The following is a 24,972-nucleotide window of genomic DNA, read 5'->3' as shown; positions in this document are numbered from 1 at the left end:
CCTTTAAAATATATAACAACATTAAGGTCCATGGCTAAAGGGAAAGTGGAGAAATTAAAAAAGGCGATTTACTCAGAAGTACCCAAAGTGGATTTAGCTCCTTTTGGAATGAAACTCTGTATCATCTATAAAATGTACCTTTCGCTTTTTGCAATATTTATTTCAAAAAGCAAAAGGTACTTTTTATATAAAATATTATCATGGTTATAAATAATCAAATTTGTATACATATCTATATATAAATTAACAAAAAGAAAGAAAAAACACTAAACGGCACTTAAGTCACAAATTTATTTTTTCCTTGTTCAACGAATAAACCCTTTAACTTACTAAGCAAATAAATGAATAGAAATTATATAGAATAATACATATTTTATTCCTCTTCCTATTGTTGAGACACCCTGTACCTGAAGGGTTTGTAGCCACGCTCAAGGTTGTGTGCAGATACTGCAATGTAATTTACCAGAGTCTCTCATAGCTCTCTCGGTTTAATATCAATAAAGTAATAAACCGAATATTACATTGTATAGAGCCAGGATTCACAATGTAATGGAGCTATGTGAGCAGAGAAGGAGTCTATGCTGTAATAGGCTTGTATGGGAAGAGGGGCAGTTGTTATTTTTGTTAAAGAGCTAGTTTAAATTGAATTTCCGACTCTAATATAGCTTAGCATTTCTAGATGGCTCTCGTTGATAGGATATTATTTGAGAGTTGCTGTGATCAGTTTACACATAACTGGGATAAAGCGGTGAATTGGCCACAAGGTAATTTACTTATAATGGATAAACATGAAATTTCTAAAAGAAACAAGTTATTTACTTTTTCCATAGTTATGATCACAACAAAATGATTTTGATCGACATTGTCTTCAAGTTTGAATATTAGAATGTAGTCAATTTGAGTATAATTGAAACTTCGGATACAGATCATGAACTACACAAGTGTAATTAGCCGAATTGTGGTTGCATTTATACATATTTGGGATTTTCGAATTTAATAATTACAAATTAAAGGATTCCCTGAATTATATACATTACATTTCAAACCTTAAATATCTAGAATTCCATAGTGATTTCCTTTTGAATGTATTTGTTTCACAGGCATTCAGTTTCCTATGTTGAACTAAATACCTCCATTCTCTCGTTTCAATCTAAATATTATAATATATCATTTCTTTTTCGTGTGTCAGAATTTACAAAATTAAAAATAATGATGTACATGTTGATAATGACCGTACTCTTACCACTCGTGTATGTGTCCAAGTAGTAAGCCTATTTGTAATTTCAATGAAAACTAATTAAAACATAATCAATGAGTATGACATTATTTTGCAATGATTAAAATTCTATCCTGCATCTCGAAGTGTTTAGGAATATTGTTTGTCAATAACGTTAGAGGTAAGAGAATGTTTACTGTAGCTTGTTTTTATTAACATCTTTCTTCAAAATCACTTCGGGAACAGTTTGCTTGTCCTCGACATCAGACTCAATACGAATCGATCCTTTTCCGAGTTTGCTGACACTGTAGAGGTACTTTTTATATCAATTCATAGCTTTTTAAGCTATTAATATTTATGAAAATGTGGAATGAATGGAATCTTTGATGTTCAATCTTCCTTCAAGCAAGCATGATAAAGGTTAGAGCTTTTGTGATCTCTAGTGGCCAAGTCAGCGGACTGTGGATCACATCATTTGGCAAAACATTTGTGTAGATTTGTCACTCTCTACCCAGGGGAGGTTAGTATCTAGCAGAAAAAACTTCGAAGAATAATCAAAGGTATAGCTCGGCTAAAGCTGGGGGAGGGGTGGGGGAATAACATAATTTGTTTTCAGCATAATAGAGGATACTTGTAAAGAAGCGGCGCAATGTCAACCAATATTTCTTATTCTTATTTTCATTCTAATTATTATTCTTATTCACCTCTTCCTTCTTTTTCCCTTCTTCGTAATAGTATCAAAAAGATGATGATGATATTATCATTATTATGAATATTATAATGATATCTTAAATAATGATAAATATTATCATTATTATTATTATCGTTATTGATGTCATAATTATTATCATTATTGATATCCTGATTATTATCATTATTGATATCCTGATTAGTATCATTAATATTAATATCAGATTCTTAGGCTGGTATAAAAACATCGATACAACTTTCCACAATCATCAATTTACTATACACCACACATAACATCAGTATCAATTAACGCACTCATACCAGACACACATTTGCTACAACGCCGCCAAACGTCTCCACCTCGGCGCCAATATTACCCCTTTCATAAGCTTACTCGGAGAATGTCACGTTAAGACAAATGAAAAAGCATGGATTCTAAAAACGCCGTCAACGATGCGTGTTTTAGCGTGATGACGACATCACGTAATTAAGCCCCCTGCTAGCCACAGTGAGCAGTAGAAAATGGGTGAGGAACGGGTTTGAAACATCTCATTTCGAATGCATCCTTGTTCATTGTCATTGCAATCGCCCCTTCAAACCGAACACACAAGTGATGCGAGCCCGTTAGATATGGCAATGCTGTAATACACACATTGAATACGCACACAATAGCGCTGCATCGGGCTCGCAGACAACGCCGTGAGGCCGGCATATATTATGTTCATTGGAGTAAAGTTACACCAACACAGTTCGGCCGTTTCTTCATTTAGCGGGCCGTAGCCAACATACTGGAAGTCAGCGAATAGCCATTCAGGCGGGCATTCAGGTTGGCGGATAAAGAATAGAGGACTAGGCGGGCGCTGCTAGCTACTAGCATAGGGAGTTCACGCTAGCTCTATCGCGCCCGTGACTATTTCAACTCGGTGTCGCCATTATTGTGGCTGCTGGCCTGTCTGCTGTGTGTTTTGAATGGGTGAAGGAAAGCTTTGGTAGATAGAAACATAGCGCACACTAACCAGCCTTTCTCTTCATGGCTGTCTACCCTCTGTGTAACTCGCCCGTGGTTCGAGAGATGAAAGATGGAGATGTGCTGTTCCTATCTCGTTATTGATAGGGGGAGGGGTAAACACCCAAATCGCTAGCAACATTGGTAACTGAACCTACCTGATCAAAGGAGATTAGATTCCTGAATACTTGCGTGGAAAAATAACAGGGATACCATAAGAAGTTTAAGCAAACGTTCATGCCCGGCGATATTACGTGTACATGAACGTAACACTCATAACCTGTTCAATGTTATCTTTATGTAAAGACACGGTGGACATCGCTTTCATACGAAGTGAAGTGCACGATTAAAGCTTTGAATCTTCCGATCACAAGACTTCCGGAAAGTTCCTTTCAAGACGATTTCAAAGGAAAAGAGCGCTGGTGTCTCGATTTCGGTTGGATAAGTTTTCAGGCGTTGAATTACCATTCCTTGGTTTCATCATCTACAATTTATGCATTCTTGTTTTGGGAAAGTTAATCTGTGTTCTGTTCGAACAAATTTCTTACTCTGGTAATATATATCATTTGGTGTTTTTATGGTAAGTACAGAAACCAATTTTTTACAAGTCTTGGCGTAACCGAACTCTGCAGCAGCTGCAATTTTTTTCTATAAAGAGTTTTGTTTAAGCTCTTTCGATTTTTTTTTCATAACATTTTCTAAATATGATGACATTGTAATTTGTGCACAGAACTAGCAGTGTATAGTTTTAGTCTAGATATTAATCTCAATAAGAGATAAAGAATTTATCTTCAGCGTGCCTGAAACAAAACGGCCCAGTACTTGGTGGCAACAATAAGGTACTCAGTCCCTCCCCCTTGCCCCCTCCCCCCTTAGTATCGAACTCTGCGCTTACAAAGCCACCCAATCGCTAAGAGCTTTAGTTGCTGTTTGATTTAAATGCGCCATTATTTTTCTTTCTTAATCGTGAAACACCAACCGCCACCATTTTCAATAAAATAGATTTGATCGAGCGTTGGGGTTTAAACCCTGCCTGGTCTCGCTCGAACAACAGACAAAATAGATCCTGGGGCAGAAGCAACAAGCCCAAGGCCTCCTTGGAGGCGCCCTCAGCGGCAAGTCCAAGGATGGAAGCGGCAATGGCAGGGCTGGAGGCTGCATCAGGTAACCCGTATGCCTCCACCCCACGACACTATGGACGGTCCATGTCTCATACGCCAAGCGGAGGCAACATCTCTGGAGCTATGAGTAACTGTCGGTCACTACCCCGACTCCTGGAGCAGGGAGATGATAGTAGTGACAGCGGTGAAGACATGGCAAGTGAGGACCCAGGATGGGAACGCGTTGTCATCAACGTCAGTGGACTCCACTATGAAACACACCTCAAGACTCTGAACCAGTTTCCAAACACATTACTAGGAAACCCTGAGCGTAGGATCCGGTACTTTGATCCCATACGGAACGAGTACTTCTTCGATCGTAACCGACCTAGCTTCGACGCCATTTTGTACTACTACCAAAGTGGCGGCAGGCTGCGGAGACCCGTCAATGTTCCTATAGATGTCTTCACAGAGGAAATCAAATTCTACGAACTGGGTGATGAAGCAATGCTAAAGTACCGGGAGGATGAAGGCTTCATTCAAGATGAGGAAAAAGTATTGCCTACGAATCCCTTGCAAAAGAAAATGTGGCTTCTATTTGAATATCCCGAGTCTTCGAGAATGGCCAGAGTTGTAGCTGTCATATCTGTAACTGTAATCCTTATATCAATTGTAATCTTCTGTATGGAAACAATGCCCGAGTTCAAAGATGCGCGTAAGCCGGGAGAGAGTGGATCGGGTTCAGCCCCTTGTGGAACGACAATGGCATCGACTACGGTGCCCACAGCTACCCAATCAGGTAATAGAACGTTGACGTCGGAGGAAGCAGATGCTGCCATCAAAAGTGCAGAACTGGCGGCATACTTCCGCCATCCGTTCTTTGTAATCGAGACGTGCTGCATTGTTTGGTTCACTTTTGAAATTTTGGTTCGGTTTCTTTCGAGCCCCAGCAAATTTACCTTTACGAAAAACGTCATGAATATCATTGACATCATAGCAGTACTTCCATATTTTATACAAGTGGGCACCATGGTCGCCCAGTCATCCACAGACACCAATAGCCAGGCTACGTCTTTAGCTATCCTTCGTGTTATCCGACTTGTTCGCGTCTTCAGAATATTCAAGTTATCTAGACACTCTCGGGGTTTACAGATTCTTGGTCGAACTTTAAAGGCCAGTATGCGTGAGCTGGGCCTTCTTATATTCTTCCTATGTATTGGGGTTGTCCTATACTCGAGCGCCGTGTACTTCGCCGATGCCGACAGCTCGGACGAAAACGGCGAACCCATCTTCAAGAGCATCCCGGATGCATTCTGGTGGGCTGTAGTTACCATGACAACCGTAGGTTATGGTGACATGAAACCAAAAAGTACAGGTGCTAAAATCGTAGGGTCGCTGTGCGCAATAACGGGCGTATTGACGATCGCCTTACCTGTTCCCGTAATCGTGTCCAATTTCAATTATTTTTACCACCGGGAGGCAGACAGTGAAGACTCCTCAAACTACTCACATGTATCAAGCTGTCCGTTCCAACAAGCGCCCTCAATCGACGATAAAAGTGAAGGTAATAGTGAGTTGGATCAACATGATTTTGTGGAGATGGAAGAGGGGCTATTAGAATCATCCAGTAGGAAATCAAATCATAATGGCAACTCAAGGCCAAATAATGTTCAGGGCAACTGTATAAGAAACAATAATCTTAAAATGCTCAGCATAGAAACAGACGTGTAACTAAGGTATTTCATTTGTTTGTGTTCAATTTTTTATACAACTTTGCCACTAGTACCTTGCATGCATTCAAAGCGAATTAAAGTCTTAAACTTCGTTCAAATATCACGTGGCGAAACCGCGGCGTTTTTGTTAATGATGATGACATAAAGGGTAATACTCGTCACATTTCCGTAACACAGCTCGGTCAATACGCGCATGATTTAGCGCGCAGTCGACATTTATTTAAACGTGGGGGGGGGGGGGGGGAGCCGTGGAGGGTTTTTTTTTGTGCTTTTTTTTGTTTTGCTGCGATTTACCGCGTGATATTTGGACGAGCCTATACTGGAAGTTCTTCCCAAAAATATATTCATGCAATGCTATGTCTAAGAACAATGCAATTAACAAAACAAGATCAAGCACATATTGAACAGTACGCATTTCCAATAACAAGGAATGTATACAAAATAATGCGCTCCAAAGCGGAATGTTAGATACAAAGACTCTTGTGGTACTTTCGTAGTTGCTATTGCAATTTAAAAATTGAGAAATATAGCAGTGCCTTGTTCAGCAAACAGTGGTTGACTTCAAAATGAAGAAGTACTGTCATTCATTTGGGGTTTTATTGAGTTGCAAATTTATTATTATAGACGTTTATATATCACAAGACTTCATTCACGCTGTGTACCACTATATTGCTGCAGTTTATGGGGCTTGTTAAAGTAATGCAGCGCTTTAAAATGTGTCACTATTTACCAAAATGACTGGATGAAGCAGAATGCTTCATAGAAAATAATACAGATGATATACAATGAAACAATACGGAGAACTAGGAGAATATCTTAATACATGCAAACACATATAAGCTTCAAATTCAGGGAATTAAACATGTAGCTTCACGTATAAGTATACATTATAATCCTGATCTAAAAAGAACGATTACTTCTAATAATTGAATTATCCCTTTTATGTAGCACTCACGTTCATTTCGCAATATAAACGTCCATATGTTATGCAACATTTATAAGTATACGGCATAATATTCGATGCTCTGTAATATTGCTATACACATCTTAAGTAGTTAATATGTGTTTGTAACAAAACATACTGAATGTGATAATGATGTTGGCCTAGTATAGCCCTATCTTAAGATCGGGAATATAAATGATGTATTTATATATACATACACACCTCATTTGATGCTTCCCCTGGAATATATCAAAAACTCTTAGTAACAAATATTATGCATCTGTTTTACCTTACAATATTTGCAATTTATGCCGAATGTAATATATATATAATTAAAATTGCAATTACTGTCGGGTCAATACTTATCACTTTCGAACTTAGCATTATTATTTTTTCCTGTCCTTTGTAAATAAGGGAAATATTTATATTCATATTTGTATTGATTTTTTTATAAAAATATGGGAAAATTACCTTAAAAACGTAGTCAAACTACACTTTAAACAACCAATTTGCACTATGCATATCCTTTAAAGGAACAAATGAATATTATGTGAGTTATATTTAGAAATATTTGATGTTAGAAAAAGGGTCTTTTGAAGTCTTTCTATTTAAACTCAGTATAGATATTATATAAGGAATAGATTGCATATCATCTTTTCACTTGAATTGTATTTTAGTAGGTCACGGCTGAAGAATAGTGACACAATCATATCATATCGTATTGTTAGCATTTCCAAACATTTAGGCATTCATAGATCATAGATATTTATATATATATCATGTAATATATTAACTTATTCCATATATTATTACATATAAATCACATCTAAATGAAACGTTTTCGGGAACCTGCTATAGTCACATTGAACCTCTATCAATGTTAACATTTACATTTTGATATTGATAGTAGACATATCTCTTTCATATAGTATAGCGATTAGAGAAAAAACATTGGAACGAGAAAAGAAGATATATATAGATAGATATAGAGAGAGATGAATATCAAATACCAGTTCATTTACATAATGTTAACAGAAGGGACTATTTCATTCACGATAATGTGAAAAATGAAATATACATCATAATTTAAAAAGAAGAAAAAAAGTGATTAAGGGAATACATATTATGTAACATTTATTTCAGATGTCTTATATGTAATTACTGAGAACTTGAAATAAGGACACCGTTATCTCACGACCAACATGAATTTAGAAATAGAAAAAAACATGGCGAAATGAAAAGAATATATTATCACAGCTATATTTATAAAGTCATTTTACAACTCGACATCTATAACATACACACAACTCAGTATAAAGTTGATGATGATGATGGAGGTGACAACTTGGAAAAAGAATGAAAACATCTTCTGACGACGAAAAAAATACATGATGAAATATCTAGATGTCATGATAAAAATCTATGATATCGAACATGTTTCATTGCACCCAAGCATTGACATATCGAAGATGAGAATAATTATGATAATGATAACATGACGAGATGGTGAAGATGATGTCGATGTCGATGTCGATGTTGATGTCGATGAATCTAATATTCATTGCCCTGTGGCAGATTTACTCCTAACTTAAAGACAATTTCTTTCATCATCAATTATTGTGCAGCCAGATTTAGGAAAACTCATTTTCTATCGCTTAAATGAGTGGAATATTAATGTAATAGGCCTTCTTTGAAGTAAAGTCGATTTACAAACAGCTGCTATACCCGCACGCATTCCAACCCACAGATATGCCAGGACCTTGAAAAAGAAATCATTTTAAAAAGTTCGACAGCTGACAGTGACAAACATGTGCTTACATTTCACTACAGATTAGAAACCCCACCGTTCAGAAAATGAATGTTCGTCAATTGCAATGACATTCTGTATTACAAATCACTTCATGTACAAGCTTGGTTAACGTAGACTGGATATTAAGTAAACACCTGAACAAAACTGACCTTTCCAAATACTTCCTTCGAGTACTCTTCAAGAAAAGCACTTCAGAATATTTTGTCGAGCTTACATTCTTTATTTGAACGATAAATCTGCTGGGTATATCTTTTCTTTATGATATCAATTTCACCTTTTTTGAGAACCTCTCCCATGTCTTTAAAACAGGCAAAGAGCGTGTACTTTTTTTCTTGCATTTATCACTTTATTTCGATCAACAAGATAAATAACGAAAAAAATATCGCTAGTGACATTCGTTTGTGTCGCAATGTATTTTGTTCGATACTATATCAGCAAATAGTAATTTATTTAGCATTAAGATAAATAACATTTAACAAAATCGTACCCGTCACGATCCTAACATCTTTACAGACCCTTGTAAAATGATAATTCAAAATTCAAAACCGGTGTAAGAATGAATATTTACATTATTTTATGAAGTGTTTTTTTTTCTTTTCTACGTAACAAAAAGAAAACACAATTTTGAAACAAATGATAACGCAACCCCCATTTCTGTTCAACTACATGAAAGAACAGGTGTATTCTGTATATAGCTTACATAATGTAGCCCACACAGAAACATGCAATGAGATATATGACCCCCATAGTCGGCTTATACATCACATGACTGTACTTTCAATGTACTGAACATGCTAGATGAATATAAAGCCAATTCACATCCCCGTGCAACACACACAGGTCCTCATCGTATTCTCCTCCAACCTTTACAGTTATTCATTTTTCCTCAGGCAATTCAAACTCTGATTGAATGTATATGTAATTGGATTTTAACCAGGAGGTCGTATATCCTATACTACTAGCAATGCTATTACCTCCCTACCTCTATCACACACATGAAATTGTTGACATAGATTAGGCGCCCCAAACAGGAACAATAATAGCGCAAGCTTCTTACAAATAAATGGTAAAAATGTGGTGAGACAGGCACTTCTAAATTGTAAAGGAACGGAAATATACATATTGTTAATTCTCAGCAACAATAATCTACACTAACAATACCGCAAAAAAAAACAGAAAAGTGTATTAGAGCCTTGCTGTTTATATGGATATTTATTACATGAAAATACATCTCAGTTTTGTCAAACAAGATGAGATTATGATGTTCTAGTTTTCGAATGGTAAAGATAAGGTAAATAACGATTCATGCTGTTCAACTTTCGAGTCGAGAACAGTAATAACTGTCAATATATACATTTACGTATTAAGAAACACTTTTAGTAGTACATGTAAGCTTCTATATTTACCAGTCAAATTGCGTTCAAATGTCACAACTCCTAAAATTAAACGGTTCGGTGATTTAAGAGTGTGTAATACCTGGCATGAAACGGCGAACTGGTAATTGCCCATACAAAGAAGCTAAAATGGCACACAAAGATAATTATATTTAACTTTACCAAAACCATACTCCAAAACGCTTTGCCTGTGCCTATGCCTACACCTAAATGTAGATCCCAAATATATAAACACCATACCTAACATGGCACATATTGTCAACGAAATACTTTGACACCGAATTCGCAATATGGCTCTTTTATGCTATCCTCATAAACACTGTTACATCAAACTTGCTACACCTGTTAGTCAATACCAAAATACCCAAACACCGTACCTAAAAGGACGCATTGGTGGTGTCAACGAAACTCTTGAACACCGAATTTCGGAATATGGCAGTGTATGTTATTTTAATCAAACCCTAACACCGAACATGCTCAATCTGCCTGTATCACCTAAACACCGTACGTACAAGGACGCACTGATGGTTTCAACGAAACTCTTGAACACCGAAATTTGGATTATGGCTCATCGTATATTATTTCAATTAAACCATAACACCGAACATGCTTAATCTGCCTGTATCCCCTAAATACCTAAACACCGTACCTAAAATGGCACACTGTAATACTAATTGTAAAAACACTATTAAAAAGACCGAACTTATTCATTTTCGTTGACAAACCCAAATCTGTTCGCGCAGAATGGTGTGTGTGAAGGTGGGTGTATGTGTGAAGGTGGGTGTGCGTGTGAAGGTGGGTATTGTGCTATGGCAGATGGGTGTGGGGTTCTATGGAGACTAGTCATAGCTGCTAATGAGATTCAGTCGCGCCATTAGTTAATTAAGGGACAGAGATGACAAGGTTATAGATTGTCTACATAGAGAGATAGAGCGAGATGCTTTCATTTGCGGGGCGTAATACGCATGCCTTCACATGGGCAGCCATAACACTCGTAATACTTAGGAGTGGATTAGGAGTTGAATTCCACTCCTTTGGGAGTTATCTTTATCCAGGTAAATGCGTGTATATATTCATATACATACATGTATTTACTCCGTTGGTTTTACTCTGAATTACAGTGGAACCCACTTCAAATTATTGTGGAAGTCATTTTGAAGTGTTGGTTTGAATTAATCTGTTTTTCATTGGATTCCACTAAGTTGAGAGTGGACTTCCACTCCAAAAACAGAGTGATTTCTATATAACTTCTTAAAGAGTGATTGTCAACTCTTATAACTTGAGTGAATAGGCTCCAAATTCTCGAAGGAATGGAAGAGAGAGAGAGAGAGAGAGGGGAGAGAGAGAGAGAGAGAGAGAGAGGGGGGGGGGGGAGAGAGAGAGAGAGAGAGAAACTAAAAAATAGAGATAACGAAAGATATTGGTAGAAAGAGAAAGTAAAGGAAGATATCCTATATAGAATAAAAGCAAATTGGGGAACAAAAGAAATACATAACACTGTACACAAATATTTTGTATCAAAAACGACAAATTGAATGCCTTAAAAAGGGGTAAATGCGGGAAGTATATATATCATCCTTTTTGTTCAGGTTTTATGATTTATTTGAATCTAACACTCAAGAAGAACGGTAGCTTTAAACGCAGTTAAAGTGAAATCATGTCTTAATTAATAACAAGCTTAATTGAAAGCAAGTTTGAATCAGTGTCTTGATAACATCGATTAAATCAGCCCTCTTCATCACCCATGTACTCAATCACTTCATGTAGGAAAGGAGACATGTCTCTTTTGGTTGACCTTTTCGAGAAAATCATTCCACATTTTAAGGTTTTGCTCAGGAACCTTCATTCAGAGCCATTCAAACATGTTTTCTTTGTCAGTTTTATATTACCTAACAGCATAAACCCAGCAACACTCGAACACCAAGGGTTTTAGTGCTCTTCATGGGGATGAAGGAAAGCTACAAAGAGAGGGAGAGAGAAAATAAGGGAGAGAGAAAGAAATAGATGAAAGAGAAGACCGATAGAGAGAAAGAATGTAAGAAGGAAAGAAGGGGATAGATATAATAGATAGAAGAATAGCACAAAAGGGATATACACAGATAGGAAGGAAAGGATGGAATGAGAAAGAAGAGAGAAAATGAAAGAGAGCGATATAGATAGAATAGGGTGGAAATATTAGAGGTAAGTTAGGGAGAGCGAGAGAGAGAGGAGAGAAAACGAGACGGGGAGAGAGGATAGAGAGGAATAATGCATTGATTAAGGCTTTATCGTTGTTTGCTCTTTAAAGCCGAATTTACGTTTATCACGAAGTTAATGGACTGTCTCATTTAAACACTCACTTTAGCAGATGCTGAGCTAAAATTAATTAGCCTTTCTCTCAGGTCATTTGATTTGACAAAATTTAATTTCTTGATGCTACTTGCCTACAATTGTCCATCTTTCTAAGCAATATCTCTTTACACACACGACAGCGCCAGAAAACGAGATATGTCAGAGAAACAATTTTGAATAAACCAAAGGGTGAACTTAAAAGAGGATCACATACACATAACTTGAATAATTTAGGCTGTTAGACTGAGAGCAAGGCTAGGACGTTACCCGAATTCTTGACTTTAAATTGCAGAAGGCATAGTAAAGTACGTCAGCCGCTATATCCCTCGACATTAATACAGGGCAGGAAGGCTTTTCAAATGGGAGTAATGCGGAGAAATCGAACACATATACATTATCATATTCTGAGCTATAATCCCCAACACGTTAGGTATACAGCATAACATATCGTAGTGAAATCTAGAAGGGCGTTTTTTTTATTTTGGATTAAAAACGAGAGCCGTTACACGACATTCAAGCTTTCAGTACATGTAGTTCAGAGAAAACAAAACGTTCAGCGGTGATCATGTTATAACGTTCCTTTTATTAAAATGTGATTTTAACAACAAAAACAAGAAAAACAAAAATCCGACAAAATGTAGTTGATATTATTGAATTGGAAAATAAATTAGTGAATACTTATTGATGTTATTAAATATAAATTTGTAAATTGATGTGAGACAAAAAGCAAAGCAAGCAATCAGAATGAAACAAACGAATATCTACCACATTTAAAACAAGTTAGAACATTAGCAATAGTGATGGAAAGATTGGAGTGAGCAAAAGACTAGTAGAAGAACATAAATATGTATAAAGAATTAAAAACAGAACTCATTCATCTTATGTTAATACCATGATTCATTCCTTTCATTCTATTAGAAAAAAAATATATTAGAAAGCGATGTGCAATGCAATATGAAATGCGGCTGCATTGGGTCTTCATAATGTTTCCAATACTGTTTATTGTACACACTACGAGCCCTGTCGGCAATACACGTTTCAATAACATATGGTTCGAAGGTAACCATAATTGAGGTTTTATTTTTCTGAAGTCGAAGGATTTTATTCCATTAATAATGAACAAGACATTAACAAAAAAATATATAAAGCGTTATTGCTTCGGTTATTTTTGTATTGACCACATTTGAAGAACAAAAAGTAGATTGGTTGAAGTTGCTTGTTTTATACATTCCGACCACAACACTTATTTCCGCAGGATTATTTTTTGCGTAACACTTGAAAAAAGAGATGAAATAATTAGCATACAATAGCAACTAAAAACAAAACAAAAAACAAACAAACTAAACCGAACAAACAAACGGAATTAGTCATTCGATACATATATAATAATTCTATTTCCAAATGTATTATGTATATGACCGCGGGTCAGCCAAACATACCGCTCATACCAGTCGGATCATGTGTTTAACACACTATTGTATTCTTGACAGTAATGAACCCAGCCCTTTCCTTTTCAATAAATGGTAGTTCATTTTTATGTTTACATTATATTATATACCCAGGTCGTTTTAACGTTGAACAATATTAAACCAAGCAGCATTTATGTATATTTCTAATCATTCATATATAACATGATAAAGCCTAACAACAACAAAAACAAGCATACAAAATATTAAAAATATTAAAACAAATCATGGGTTGCAAAATTCATACACAAATATGGATATTAAGATATCGATATTGATGTGAATTAACAATGTCATAATAAAATGGGCTCGAGAGCTTTATGAATATGCTTAAAGGTTGCGACATTAGATTTTCCCTATTAATTCCATTGAACCATCATGCTTTAAAACCATCAGCTACCCCTTCCTGGTATGAATTCAATTACAGGGTTACGTTATGATCGCAAAATATGCCTGGCAGTTACAAATAGGTTGCCTGAGCTTCGATCAAAGCCTCGTGCCATTACCTATCTTCATCAGCTGGATCGGTAATGACTGAGATAGCGATCCATTTAATCACAAGTTACATCTAAACGGGTTCCCATTAGATATCTAAAGTACCCATCTCAACTACAAGCAGTGTACTGCAAAACATAGTCTACATATTGAGACTGTAAAAACACCTTTTGTAATACTATTTGTCCTAAGTGAGGAAAAAATGTATTTTTGTTAATGATGGCTCAACTACAAGCATCTGACTGTAAAGATTTTTAACCCTTAAATCCTTCAGACCATCTGTATCTTTCAAAAATGAATATTGACATATTGACTTAATTCATTTGAATAATGTAAGTTGTCTTATTTGATAATTTGAGCTTGTTGACTGAGAAAATCTGAAGCTGTACATTAGCTGCTATGGAAAAGTATTCACACATTTTAGGGTTATCATAATTTGTCGCCATAATGAGCTGGAAATGCAAACGTTTTAAAAGGTTTTCCCCACAAATGTAAGTTTTCAATGGTTGTTTCTATAAATGCATACACTCAATTTGCATGGTCTGAAAATGGCAGTCTTGTGAATATTGGGAGCTTATTAATTACCAAAAAAATTAAAGGGAAAAAAGATAAACCATGAAGCTAAGTTAACGGATAATAATGAAGCTGCCAAGATTGGCTATAAAGGGTTTCGTACGTTTTCAATAATCTCGCGTTAATGGATTGGCGATGCATACATCCAATATACGCTGTCTGATGTATGCTACTAATCCTGTGACATTAGATTATCACAACGGATGTGTGTGCGAGGGATCATTTCAACACGGTTACCATGGTTACTCCTACATCATCCTACCATTTCCTGATATCATCCAGGGTTGGTTCCCGCCTAATACCTCGGCTTAATATATACACTCTAACCTCTTACTCTATCTCCCACTCTTTCTCTCCCTCTATCCCTCTATCCCTCCATCTCTCTCTCTCTCTCTCTCTCTATCTCTCTCTCTCACACACATCTCTCTCTCTCTCTCTCTCTACCCCTCCCTTTGTCTCTATATATGCTTCAGTGTCTAACATACTATACCACATGCTCTGTATCATACTCCCCCTGTGGGTCTCCTTTCCACGTACAAGCTTGTGCGGCATTTTAATCATAATAATTTGAAGTGAGAGGCAATTACATTGTGAATTAAGTTACTAGTGCCATATAATTCAATAAAACTCATGTCCACGTCCTACCCAACCCTAAGTGGGGTTGCGAACCCTTTTATCCAACGATACAAATAATTGATAGAGATTGGATTACATTTCATTTCACACAAACTGAAGTGGGTCCTGCACTATGCTTCTCATTCGACCAATCGAAGCCGCTACCAATATGAAATGTAAAATGGTATTATCATGACCAACAACTTAATAGTAGGTTTCGTTTAATAATAAATATTTTCAGTTAGCTATGACTTTTTGCAATACATCGACGCAACTTTAGTGATGAAAACTTAATAGTGAACAAAATTCCGGCTTTTCGTATTCGCAAATCATGATCGTCACCGTCATTCCCTTCATCATCGTCGTCATATTTTAAAACATAATCTGCACCACCGTCATCATCACCACCATCATCATTACCAACAGCACATTCATCTTCACGCACATCAATGCAGCTCTTCATGCAATATTTCTAGATTTAAACAAAACGTAGCGAAGGCACTGAAAAAAATACAACAACAACAACAAAACTCGACTGATAATTGTTCTCGTTATTTTTTACAAAAGAAAACTTTTTTAATTTAGCTGAACTTCTAAATTTCATTTGCTACTCATGATGTTTACCATTATCAAACAATAGTGTAGTAATTACATTCGCTACTTACGAATGAATGCAAGCGTGGCAACGAATTCTATTTCTAGTAACCAAAGTCTGTCTCTAAATTACCAATATGAAATACGGTAGATTAACTAAAAGCTGCTTCATAGCATACACGTCTAATACAATCTGGGTAAAATTTCACCCAAATTGGGTTAACATAGGGAACGTTCAAGTTTAAAGGGTAAAAGTTTAATTGCGATAATATTGGGTAGATATTTACTCAATATTTGGTTAGATTTAAATGAGCAAACATTCATATGTTACCCCTTTTCTGTTTAGATCACATATCGTTACAGTTTGAGCTATTTGTTAAGTGTGTAGAATGTGAATACGAGACCTATACTGGCAAAATAAATCTTGTAGTATAGATTTTGTGTATGTTAGGCCGTATGGAAATAAGAGCCTTATTTTTCCACCTCCACAAAAACCGAATTCTTCTAATAGGAACCTTCATTACCAATCACAATTTTTTTTCTTTTTCGATTTGATATCAGATGAGAATGCTTCCTAAAGTTTCAATTTTGTTTTCTATTTTACGCCGTGGATTATATTCGTCGAGCATACACATACATGATTGCTTGAGGCCACGAGGGCGTTACGTTAACAGAGATTTAACGCCATTGCAAGCAGACGATTTGTATCTTAAAAAACACTCGACGAGCACTATTAGTGTTCGTTTTGCAAGCACATCCATTCAAAGATGTATGGGAATCGAAGGTCAAATCGGTAAGATAAAGACCATCCTACACATCTTGTGTCAACAAACATTGTACGGACTGTTACATGTAAGCAATCTCGACAGACTGCGTCCTCTGTTTCATCTTGGTTAGTTTCATTTCAATAAGTTTCGGGCAGCAGTAGGGTTTATCAGCATAGTTAGCACGGATACAAAGATATATCGGATAGAATTGATAAACTTGAAGCCCTTTTAAGGTGACAAGTTATGATTATTATTAATTCAACCGCGAGTATTGGATTATTGGAACGGGCAGCTGACAAAAAAAAGAGTAAAGTAGTCGAAAAAAAGAGAAAAACCATGAAAGAGAGTTTGTTGGTTTTCTTCACTGCCGTCATCCCTATACCAACCCCACCCTCTTCCCATCCCCTTATTAGTTGATCATCCTTTACCTCTCTTCCTCGAATCTACAAGAGTTCAGGAGGTAGAAAGGAAGGACAGAAAGTGAGATAAATCACTGAAATAAAGGACCATGATCATTACAGTAGAAAGTTTTTGTTTCTTTTAGTTCAACAAGACAGCATGGTTTGCCGCCCTCCCCCTCCTCATCCCTACCTCCCCCCATTTTTTCAAAGGTACAGTCACATGTATGCATGTGCGTGGAACTGGACACGATTTAGTATAGATAATTATAGCCCCCATGCCAAACATGTTTACGAATATAGACTGTACTTAGTAGCGGATATCTAGAGAAAAGGGAGACGTGCGAGCCAGCGAAACAAAGATAAACCACCAGTGAAACCACCAAAGAAACCAAGACCACGTTTCATGAATCCTGTAATCAATAACAAGTCGCAAGGACTGTTATAAGCTACGGAAATCCTAGCTTTTGATTGGCTGAGAGCAAAGTTCAAGTTGTCATGTATCTGTTGCAGTTTTATGAAAGTGGGTCCAGTATCAACTTCTGATCTTCAAGGGAGTAGAACGTCTTCATAGAGGTTTCAAAAAGGAGACGATTACCAAATGAAACGGGACGAAATATGTTATAGATCTCTGAGAAAGAAAGTTCAGAGTGATTGATAATTCAATTAAAGCAAAGTAAAGACGATGTTTCTAAATTTGACTATGAAACCTGTCAAATGGTTCTCACAGTGTAGAGAGTTTGTTACCACTGGGTAGGTATACACTGTGTTTTATCTTTGTTTCATGGCTTGCGCAGTTCTCACCAAACCGAGTATAGTTAGTTAGCGATGTTCTCTTATTCTTTGACGATCCATCTCCTGTCCTGGATCCCTCTAACCCTCTGCGAAATAGCCACTCGGTTCACCCGGACTCACGCGCCTCGCTTGTATCTCATCTCCACTTCCAAAGTCATCTTTCAAAGGGATACTTCGGGATCCGAACCTTGAGGCAAAATGACGAAAAGGTTCATTTTTATCTCATGAGATGTTCCTTGTTAGATGTTCATGAGGTCAAAGGGAATTCTACCCGAATTTGTTGTTTCGAACTTGAACACTCCGGTTTCAAAGCGATACTTAAAAATGATGCATTGTGGGTAATGGCGTCAGTGTGCGCGCGCCACAGCGCCCCATGCCTTTATTGGAATACGGATACTCTGTATATAGTCATGTGGGCAAATGGCGCCTCTGTACACGCGCCACGCAAGGCGCCGCGCTGGAGTGCAGACGCTATAGAGGCTTGCATGAGCCCGGTCGTTTCGAGTGTGCTATCCGACTCCTTTGATGGTTAAGGCGCCCGGAAAAAAGCGCTAGGCGATCCTACATTACCTGTACGCAATAACCACGTGACCTGTACAAAATAATCACATGACTTGCACAAAACAATCACGTGACCTATACACACGCAAGAACAAAGATACTATGAAACGTGCAAGCACGTTGTAAATTCCTACATGACAAACTATGCAATTTGAGCTTAATCCCTAGGTATTCCAAGGGGGGTAATAGACACATAGCAATGTGTAGAAGATGCATTGAACATGGATATTGTGTCTGACTGTACTACAGCTTACTAGCGAATGTATGAAATGGGGCTTGGTTTATTATTGTAGCGTGGAAGAAAATGAGAGACATCTGTTTGTGGAAATGGTAACGGAAATGTCATTGAATCATATGATGAGAGACAGACGTCGAGGTTGAGCGCACTGACCGTTTCATTCGACATTTAAAGGGAGTCATTGATGGCAAGTAACTAAAGCCATATAATCTATAGAAACATAGGCTTTTGTGCAAAGTAGTATGGATCACTATTCTGTGTTGCGGCTTCTTGAAACGGATGATACCGCTTGGTATCTCTGTGTATATAACGCTTTACTCGATACCCTATTACACCAATAACTGCAAAGTTGATGAGAGAAAGAGTCCATAGTGCAAGATATGCCAATGTTGGGTATAGGGATCGACATGGTCACTGCAGCGCAGATTGCCTGGCTGACGCGAGTCAAGTTGATGTCCAGCTACATCTTTAAATAGTTGATATCATTTGGAGTAACTTTGCTCAGCCATACCCCGGATGTTCCGGTGGTTAATACGAGGCCAGTGATTAGGAAGTACCCGTATGTAGAGGTTGGCTTGGTCTTTGCAGCGCAGATCGCAGTTTTGATGAGGGATATGTTCATATAAATTATGTCAAACTCCAGATTAAGATGTCATAATGGAATAATTGTTAATTTTGCAAGTTTGAAATCGTTATCCTGACCGTGGGTGTAGATGTGTTTTAGAAACTCAAACCTAACGTTATCCCACTATACTATAGAAATAATGTAAACTACACGAAATCGTCCAATAAAAAACTCGCCTCAATTTCTCAATAGGCAATGTTTGTATTCAATAACAAATTCGGTGATTAATGATTATAAATAAGGATGAATCGCTAACTGTTTTAATTCTGAGCATGGTCATTTTTATTTCTTAATTTTTCCAGCAATGAAACCACTTTTGATTTAGTTGTAACATGTCTGAATAATGTATCACATCATTAATTCCCTAAAATTCTAACATTTCCTTTGTATCAAGTCAATATTAGTGAGCCAATGGAATCATTTTGGTGTAATGTGTTTAACTTTACTTTTGAATTGAAGTTGTCACTGAGTTTATTGTGTATTTCGTTCCCGTCCATGTCAGTCATATACTAACAATTTTATGATTAACAATGCTGTCCATATGTCTTGAATAACGAGAGCGCCATTAACGTCACGTGATTCTTTCGATTTGTGTCGTTTAGGTCGTGTATGTATATTTGTATTGATAGTAAAAGATGTATGTATGCCATGGATAAGACATACTCCCTTCCTAATGGGCGATGTCTGAGTGTGTGTGTGTTTTGTTTACGAGATACCATACCTCAATGACCTTTGACCTTTTGTTGCGTAGATTGGAGGGAGAGCATTGTATTATGCCGGCTTTATGAAATGTACTGCGATGCTTATATGAATGCAGATTGATAATCAAGGGATGTAATAAATGTGTAGTGGTTCCGTCGCCAAACCTCCATGATTATGGAAAGCTTTCACAGACGATTTACGTTCATGTGTAGGGGAATAGCTACAATTGGGACGAAATGAAAATGAACACAGTAAAGACTACATAGTACATGGAAAAATGCATGTACAATATAAAAAGTCTCTATTTAACTTGTCAAAATAGATATAGGTTAATTTTGTTCCTATGCATCGAATAATATTTAAATATTATTCCTTTTATAAAAATCACTAATGTCTCTCAAATTCAGTTTGGTGCAATCCTGGTATTGCATATAATCACAATAGCCGAACAGCCTAAAAGTAAGAGCTTCAACTCTCTCCTATACAGAGTGTCAGCTGATTGCTGTCTTTGATATTATTTTTTGAAGAAAATTTATTACTAAATCGTAAAAAGTCTCTTAAGCTATTGGCAATTAACTTTAACAGATAATAGCAAGCCATTGATTCAATTTTAAGGCGTAACTTGTTAATACAAATATTTGTAAAATCTAGAAAATCATCTGGTCAAAACGGTATCTCCTTCAATCATTATTCAAATTGTTCTTCTTACAATCTTAAAGACAAGTATTGTTTGTCGCTTTTGAAGGAATTAATTCTATTCTCGGAACCTGTCCTTGCTAGAGAGAGCTGATTAGCTTTTTAATTCATTTGATAGTACCAGTTGGACATTAATTGACAGAGAAGATACTCAGTTTAGTTCATTAGACGATCCATGCAATGATGATATCTGTCATCAAGCATCATCCGTGGCTGAAAATGGGGTGCAAGGAGTAGTAAATAAGGGGAGGGGGTATCAATCCTTTGAAGGGGAGTGGTAGTCGGGGGTAACAGAGTAAATGTGCAGGGTCTGGTAGAAGGGGTAATGCTTGGAGTTTATCCATTAGAAAGGGGTGTGTTCGACGGGGGTAATCAGGTAATGGAGTCCATTGGGAGGGGTGCAATTAATAGCGGTAATTGAGTCAATAGGAACGGATGTGACAGTAGGGGGTAAATGCTTGGAGAAAATGGGATCGGATTTGGTAGTAGAAGGTAACGAAGTAAATGGGAAGGGGTGTGATAGAAAAGGCATAATATCCGCCATTGAAAGAGGTGTGGTAAAGGGGAGTGGGGGTATAGAAGTTAATTAAAATATGTTTGAATGAATCCTGTGAATGATATATTAATTCAAGTGTTCTTTGTTAATTTGTATTGTGACGTCATCTCGAACGTGAATGGCCTCTTGCCTGTCGATAAGTAATGTGCCATTGCAAACTACGAGCATGACTGGGATATAAAACCCTATAATGTGATAACAGAGAAAAGTTGGAGGCAGGTTAGTTTTAGAATCTCTTTATTATTTATAACATCCCCAAAGTCTATGTGTCTTTAACGGGAAGGTCTATTTTTGGTGAACAAGCACCGTTGAGTAAAGTGACTTCATATGAATTACACACTTAAAACCCACCTGATTCGGCCAACCCTACCGTTTCCAAGATAGTCCAGAGTGGATTGTAAATAATTTGCCTTTCTCAAAAACATCGTGGCCACTCGTCTGTTAGGTAGGCGTGTAACCTTTGCGGAGACACGGTCGTGTAATGCTGCCCCGCTCCCGGTGTTTCGTAGGCGAGTTATTTGCACTACCATCCTGTCTCCGCTCACGCACTATAGCGTTGTTGTCTGACCCCCCCCCCCCCCTCCACCATTTTTTTTTTACTCAGTCCAGTGACGCTTTACCAAGTTAACCAGCGCGCTCCATGCCAAGTCAACCTTAATTACCGCGCCATCTGCCCTGCTAAGCAAGTTCACAACCCTGACTGGTGCATATACACATCTCTCAATCAACGGTTGTTAAAATGACACGCCTCCGTCTACTGCAGCACAAGAATGGTGATCCCTATTTTTAGTACCATTCAAAATCCGAATGATACGCCATAGTATAGTTACTTCTCATCTAAGTGTGTAAAGTGACATCATGCATAGGCCGAGTGGGCTAAATATTAATTTGAAATACAATACGACGCAGAAGTAATAATTTCAAGGATATATATCGTACCGAACACCATTTCTCATAATATGATAACACCATTTTAGAATGAAGCACAATATAAGCTCATTTATAAACATATCCATGAGGAAATATTAATCATCGATCAAGCGTAAAAAGACTGATGCAAGTACACATCTTGCGGATATTGTTTTGCATGCTCAAATTACCCCAGTCTGCCGGAGAAGCAATCACCAGTCCACTAACCCTGTAAACTCATTTGCTGACTACATTAGAAGCTCTATGAAGGATGACGGAATGTTAATTGAACTTTAACCCTTTGACTCGCCTCGCTGTCAGTACAGCATCACAATCAACCACCACATCTACATCAACGAGGTTCTAGGACTTAAAGGTCTCGTTATGAGTGTAAACAGTTTTGTCATAAGGGGAGCACGCTATAGTTTTCGTTTATTAATCTTCTGAAAATATTGATTGTATCTAATATACACAATGTCGGTTCGATTTATCCCTATTTCATTCTGTACTAATACGAAATGTATATAGATCTACTAAGAATGGATTTGTTTAGGTGTACTCTATTAGGGTTTATGTAAGACTACAGGTTCCTCTTAATAAGTTACTATGGTAACCAAAATTCAAAATGGCCCTCTCTTTGTGCATTGTTCTATGTTTGTTTTTATTTGTCCATTTTTCACCGAGCGTAGTGAAAATCGTAAATTCCTTTTTATTACTTTTGAGTTTAGGAGATGTCTCTGTGATGTATTCATGTTTTAGACAAAAATTGCACAAACTCACAGCTTAGAAAGTAGCACACAAACCTATCCCGACCTCTTGATAATTGATACTTGTGTAAAATCCCTGCAAATTAACCAACACTTAAGAATTCCTGTAAACTCCTTCCCCACCCCACACGTGAACACACAGACAATTCACTGCGCAAAATTTGATCTATTTCAACACTTTTTGATAAACAGTTTTTGTTTGTGGCTATAACAAGTTCATTTTATTTTGTTTGAAAAAAACATGGTTTCACCTCCTATATTTTGGTGACAACCTGTTTTAAGATATACAGACAATTTTGTTTACGTGACATGTATATTTGTTCTGTTGTGTAATCTTAAACAATTAACATTGTTAAATAATAAGACCCTCCTCTCCCTCCCAACCAAAAGCTATTAGTTAACTGAGCAAAGTGTATTACACAATAAACCAATTGTTGCAATAATGAAATATGAAATTCAACAGAGGAGCGAACATTTCAGCTCTTCCATAATTTGTAAAGAAGATGAAGAAGCTATTGTTACTACAACACTATTGTTTTTTAATTATCAAAGCGTGAATTTCACCAACAATTATATAGTAGTAAATGGATTTGTGATCTTTAAAATGTGCCCAGAATTAAGATTTTTAAATTTTAAATTTAAACATGAAGTTCTGGTTTTCAGGCTGTGTGGAAAAAAATAAAATTATGTTTTGTCCAAACACTGATGTGTGGTTTTCTAAGAACTCTAATGATATACGAGACAATAGGTTTAATTTGATTACTTTGTAATACCACAGATATGCATTATTTCTTTCCTAAATATCCCCTCGTTGCGTGCAAATGCACGTTGCAGTTTTTAAGGCATACATTTCATTTGGTTTGAAAGCGTCTTTATTTATTTTGTTTTTATCAGTTGCATTTTTAACAATCTATACACGCCCTGCAGCTTTGACCCTTGTTAAAAGCCCCCTTTTTAAGCATTATTTCATTATTATTAATATAATGTGTGTCCTCTATTGCAATATATTTGAAACAAATTGACATTTGAGTGCACGAAGGGATAGAAGAAAATGAAATGAATATCAGTTTGGTTTGAAGCATGGTGTGTTTTTAAACCCTTCCTTTTACGAAGCAATTACATTTCTTATATGTTTTAAAAGATAATATATATCGTATCTATACAAAGTGGTTTTGGAATACTCGTTTTTCATTGAATAGAACAGTGCGTGGCATTTGTTACGTATGAATATATGCAAATATATTATAAATGTTCTGTGCTGTTATGTTCTTATATTTTTTTGAGTTTTCATAAACCATTGCTTTTAGATGTAGCATATATATCTATTTTTAAGCTACTTTAATTTTCGCACGTTTTTATCAGGTCAGATGGTATGCTTTTGTTAACCTGTCTAGGGGGGTGTTTCACAAAGATTCTAAGTCGAACTTAACTCTAAGTTGGACTTAAATGTATATTTGTTTCCTTTCGAAAAATCAATCCACCAATACATGGACACTTTTAAAGTGAACTTAAACATTTTCGAGAGCCATTTGTAGCCTTAAAAAAAAATATCTTCAAAAGTAATTTTTTTTATGTTAGATTTTTCATGAATTCCACATCAAGAACATAAAATCTCCTATGATAATAGAAAATATGAATGACTTTAATCAACATTTAATGCCTCTTAAAATAACTTTCACAAAATATTTTCAATGATGCTAATGGCTTTCCATAATTGTTAAGTCTAACTTAGAGTTAAGTTCGACTTAAGATCTTTGTGAAACCTCCCCCTGGTGTATGTTGGTATTTATCGCCTGCTTTCATGCTTGCCCGACTATATCATTGCGCACACTCGCAAGGCGTGCACAGTTATGCCGTATGTATCTTTACCTACCGATTTATTTTATCAAATTGGCAACACATACTACCATTAACACTTGTCAATTTCATATACGCCTTATCATGTTTATTTGTGGATTTTCTCAAGAGAATATTTTGAATATGATTTTCTTT

General features: G+C 36.6%; 1 protein-coding gene across 1 annotated transcript; it reads left to right on the top strand.

Annotated features, from left to right (window-relative positions):
* Positions 1-2,656: 2,656 nt before the first annotated feature.
* Positions 2,657-5,970, top strand: LOC584215 (potassium voltage-gated channel subfamily A member 2-like). Its single transcript, XM_011673954.2, has one exon. The coding sequence runs from the start codon at positions 4,040-4,042 to the stop codon at positions 5,741-5,743; it is 1,704 nt and encodes a 567-aa protein (XP_011672256.1). The 5' UTR covers positions 2,657-4,039; the 3' UTR covers positions 5,744-5,970.
* Positions 5,971-24,972: the final 19,002 nt, after the last annotated feature.

Source organism: Strongylocentrotus purpuratus, unplaced genomic scaffold (genome assembly GCF_000002235.5).
Source record: "Strongylocentrotus purpuratus isolate Spur 01 unplaced genomic scaffold, Spur_5.0 spur5_scaffold_18, whole genome shotgun sequence".
In the NCBI taxonomy this organism is placed as follows: Eukaryota; Metazoa; Echinodermata; class Echinoidea; order Camarodonta; family Strongylocentrotidae; genus Strongylocentrotus; species Strongylocentrotus purpuratus.
Note: the sequence above shows the minus strand (reverse complement) of the source record. Positions and strands in the feature narration are given on the sequence as shown.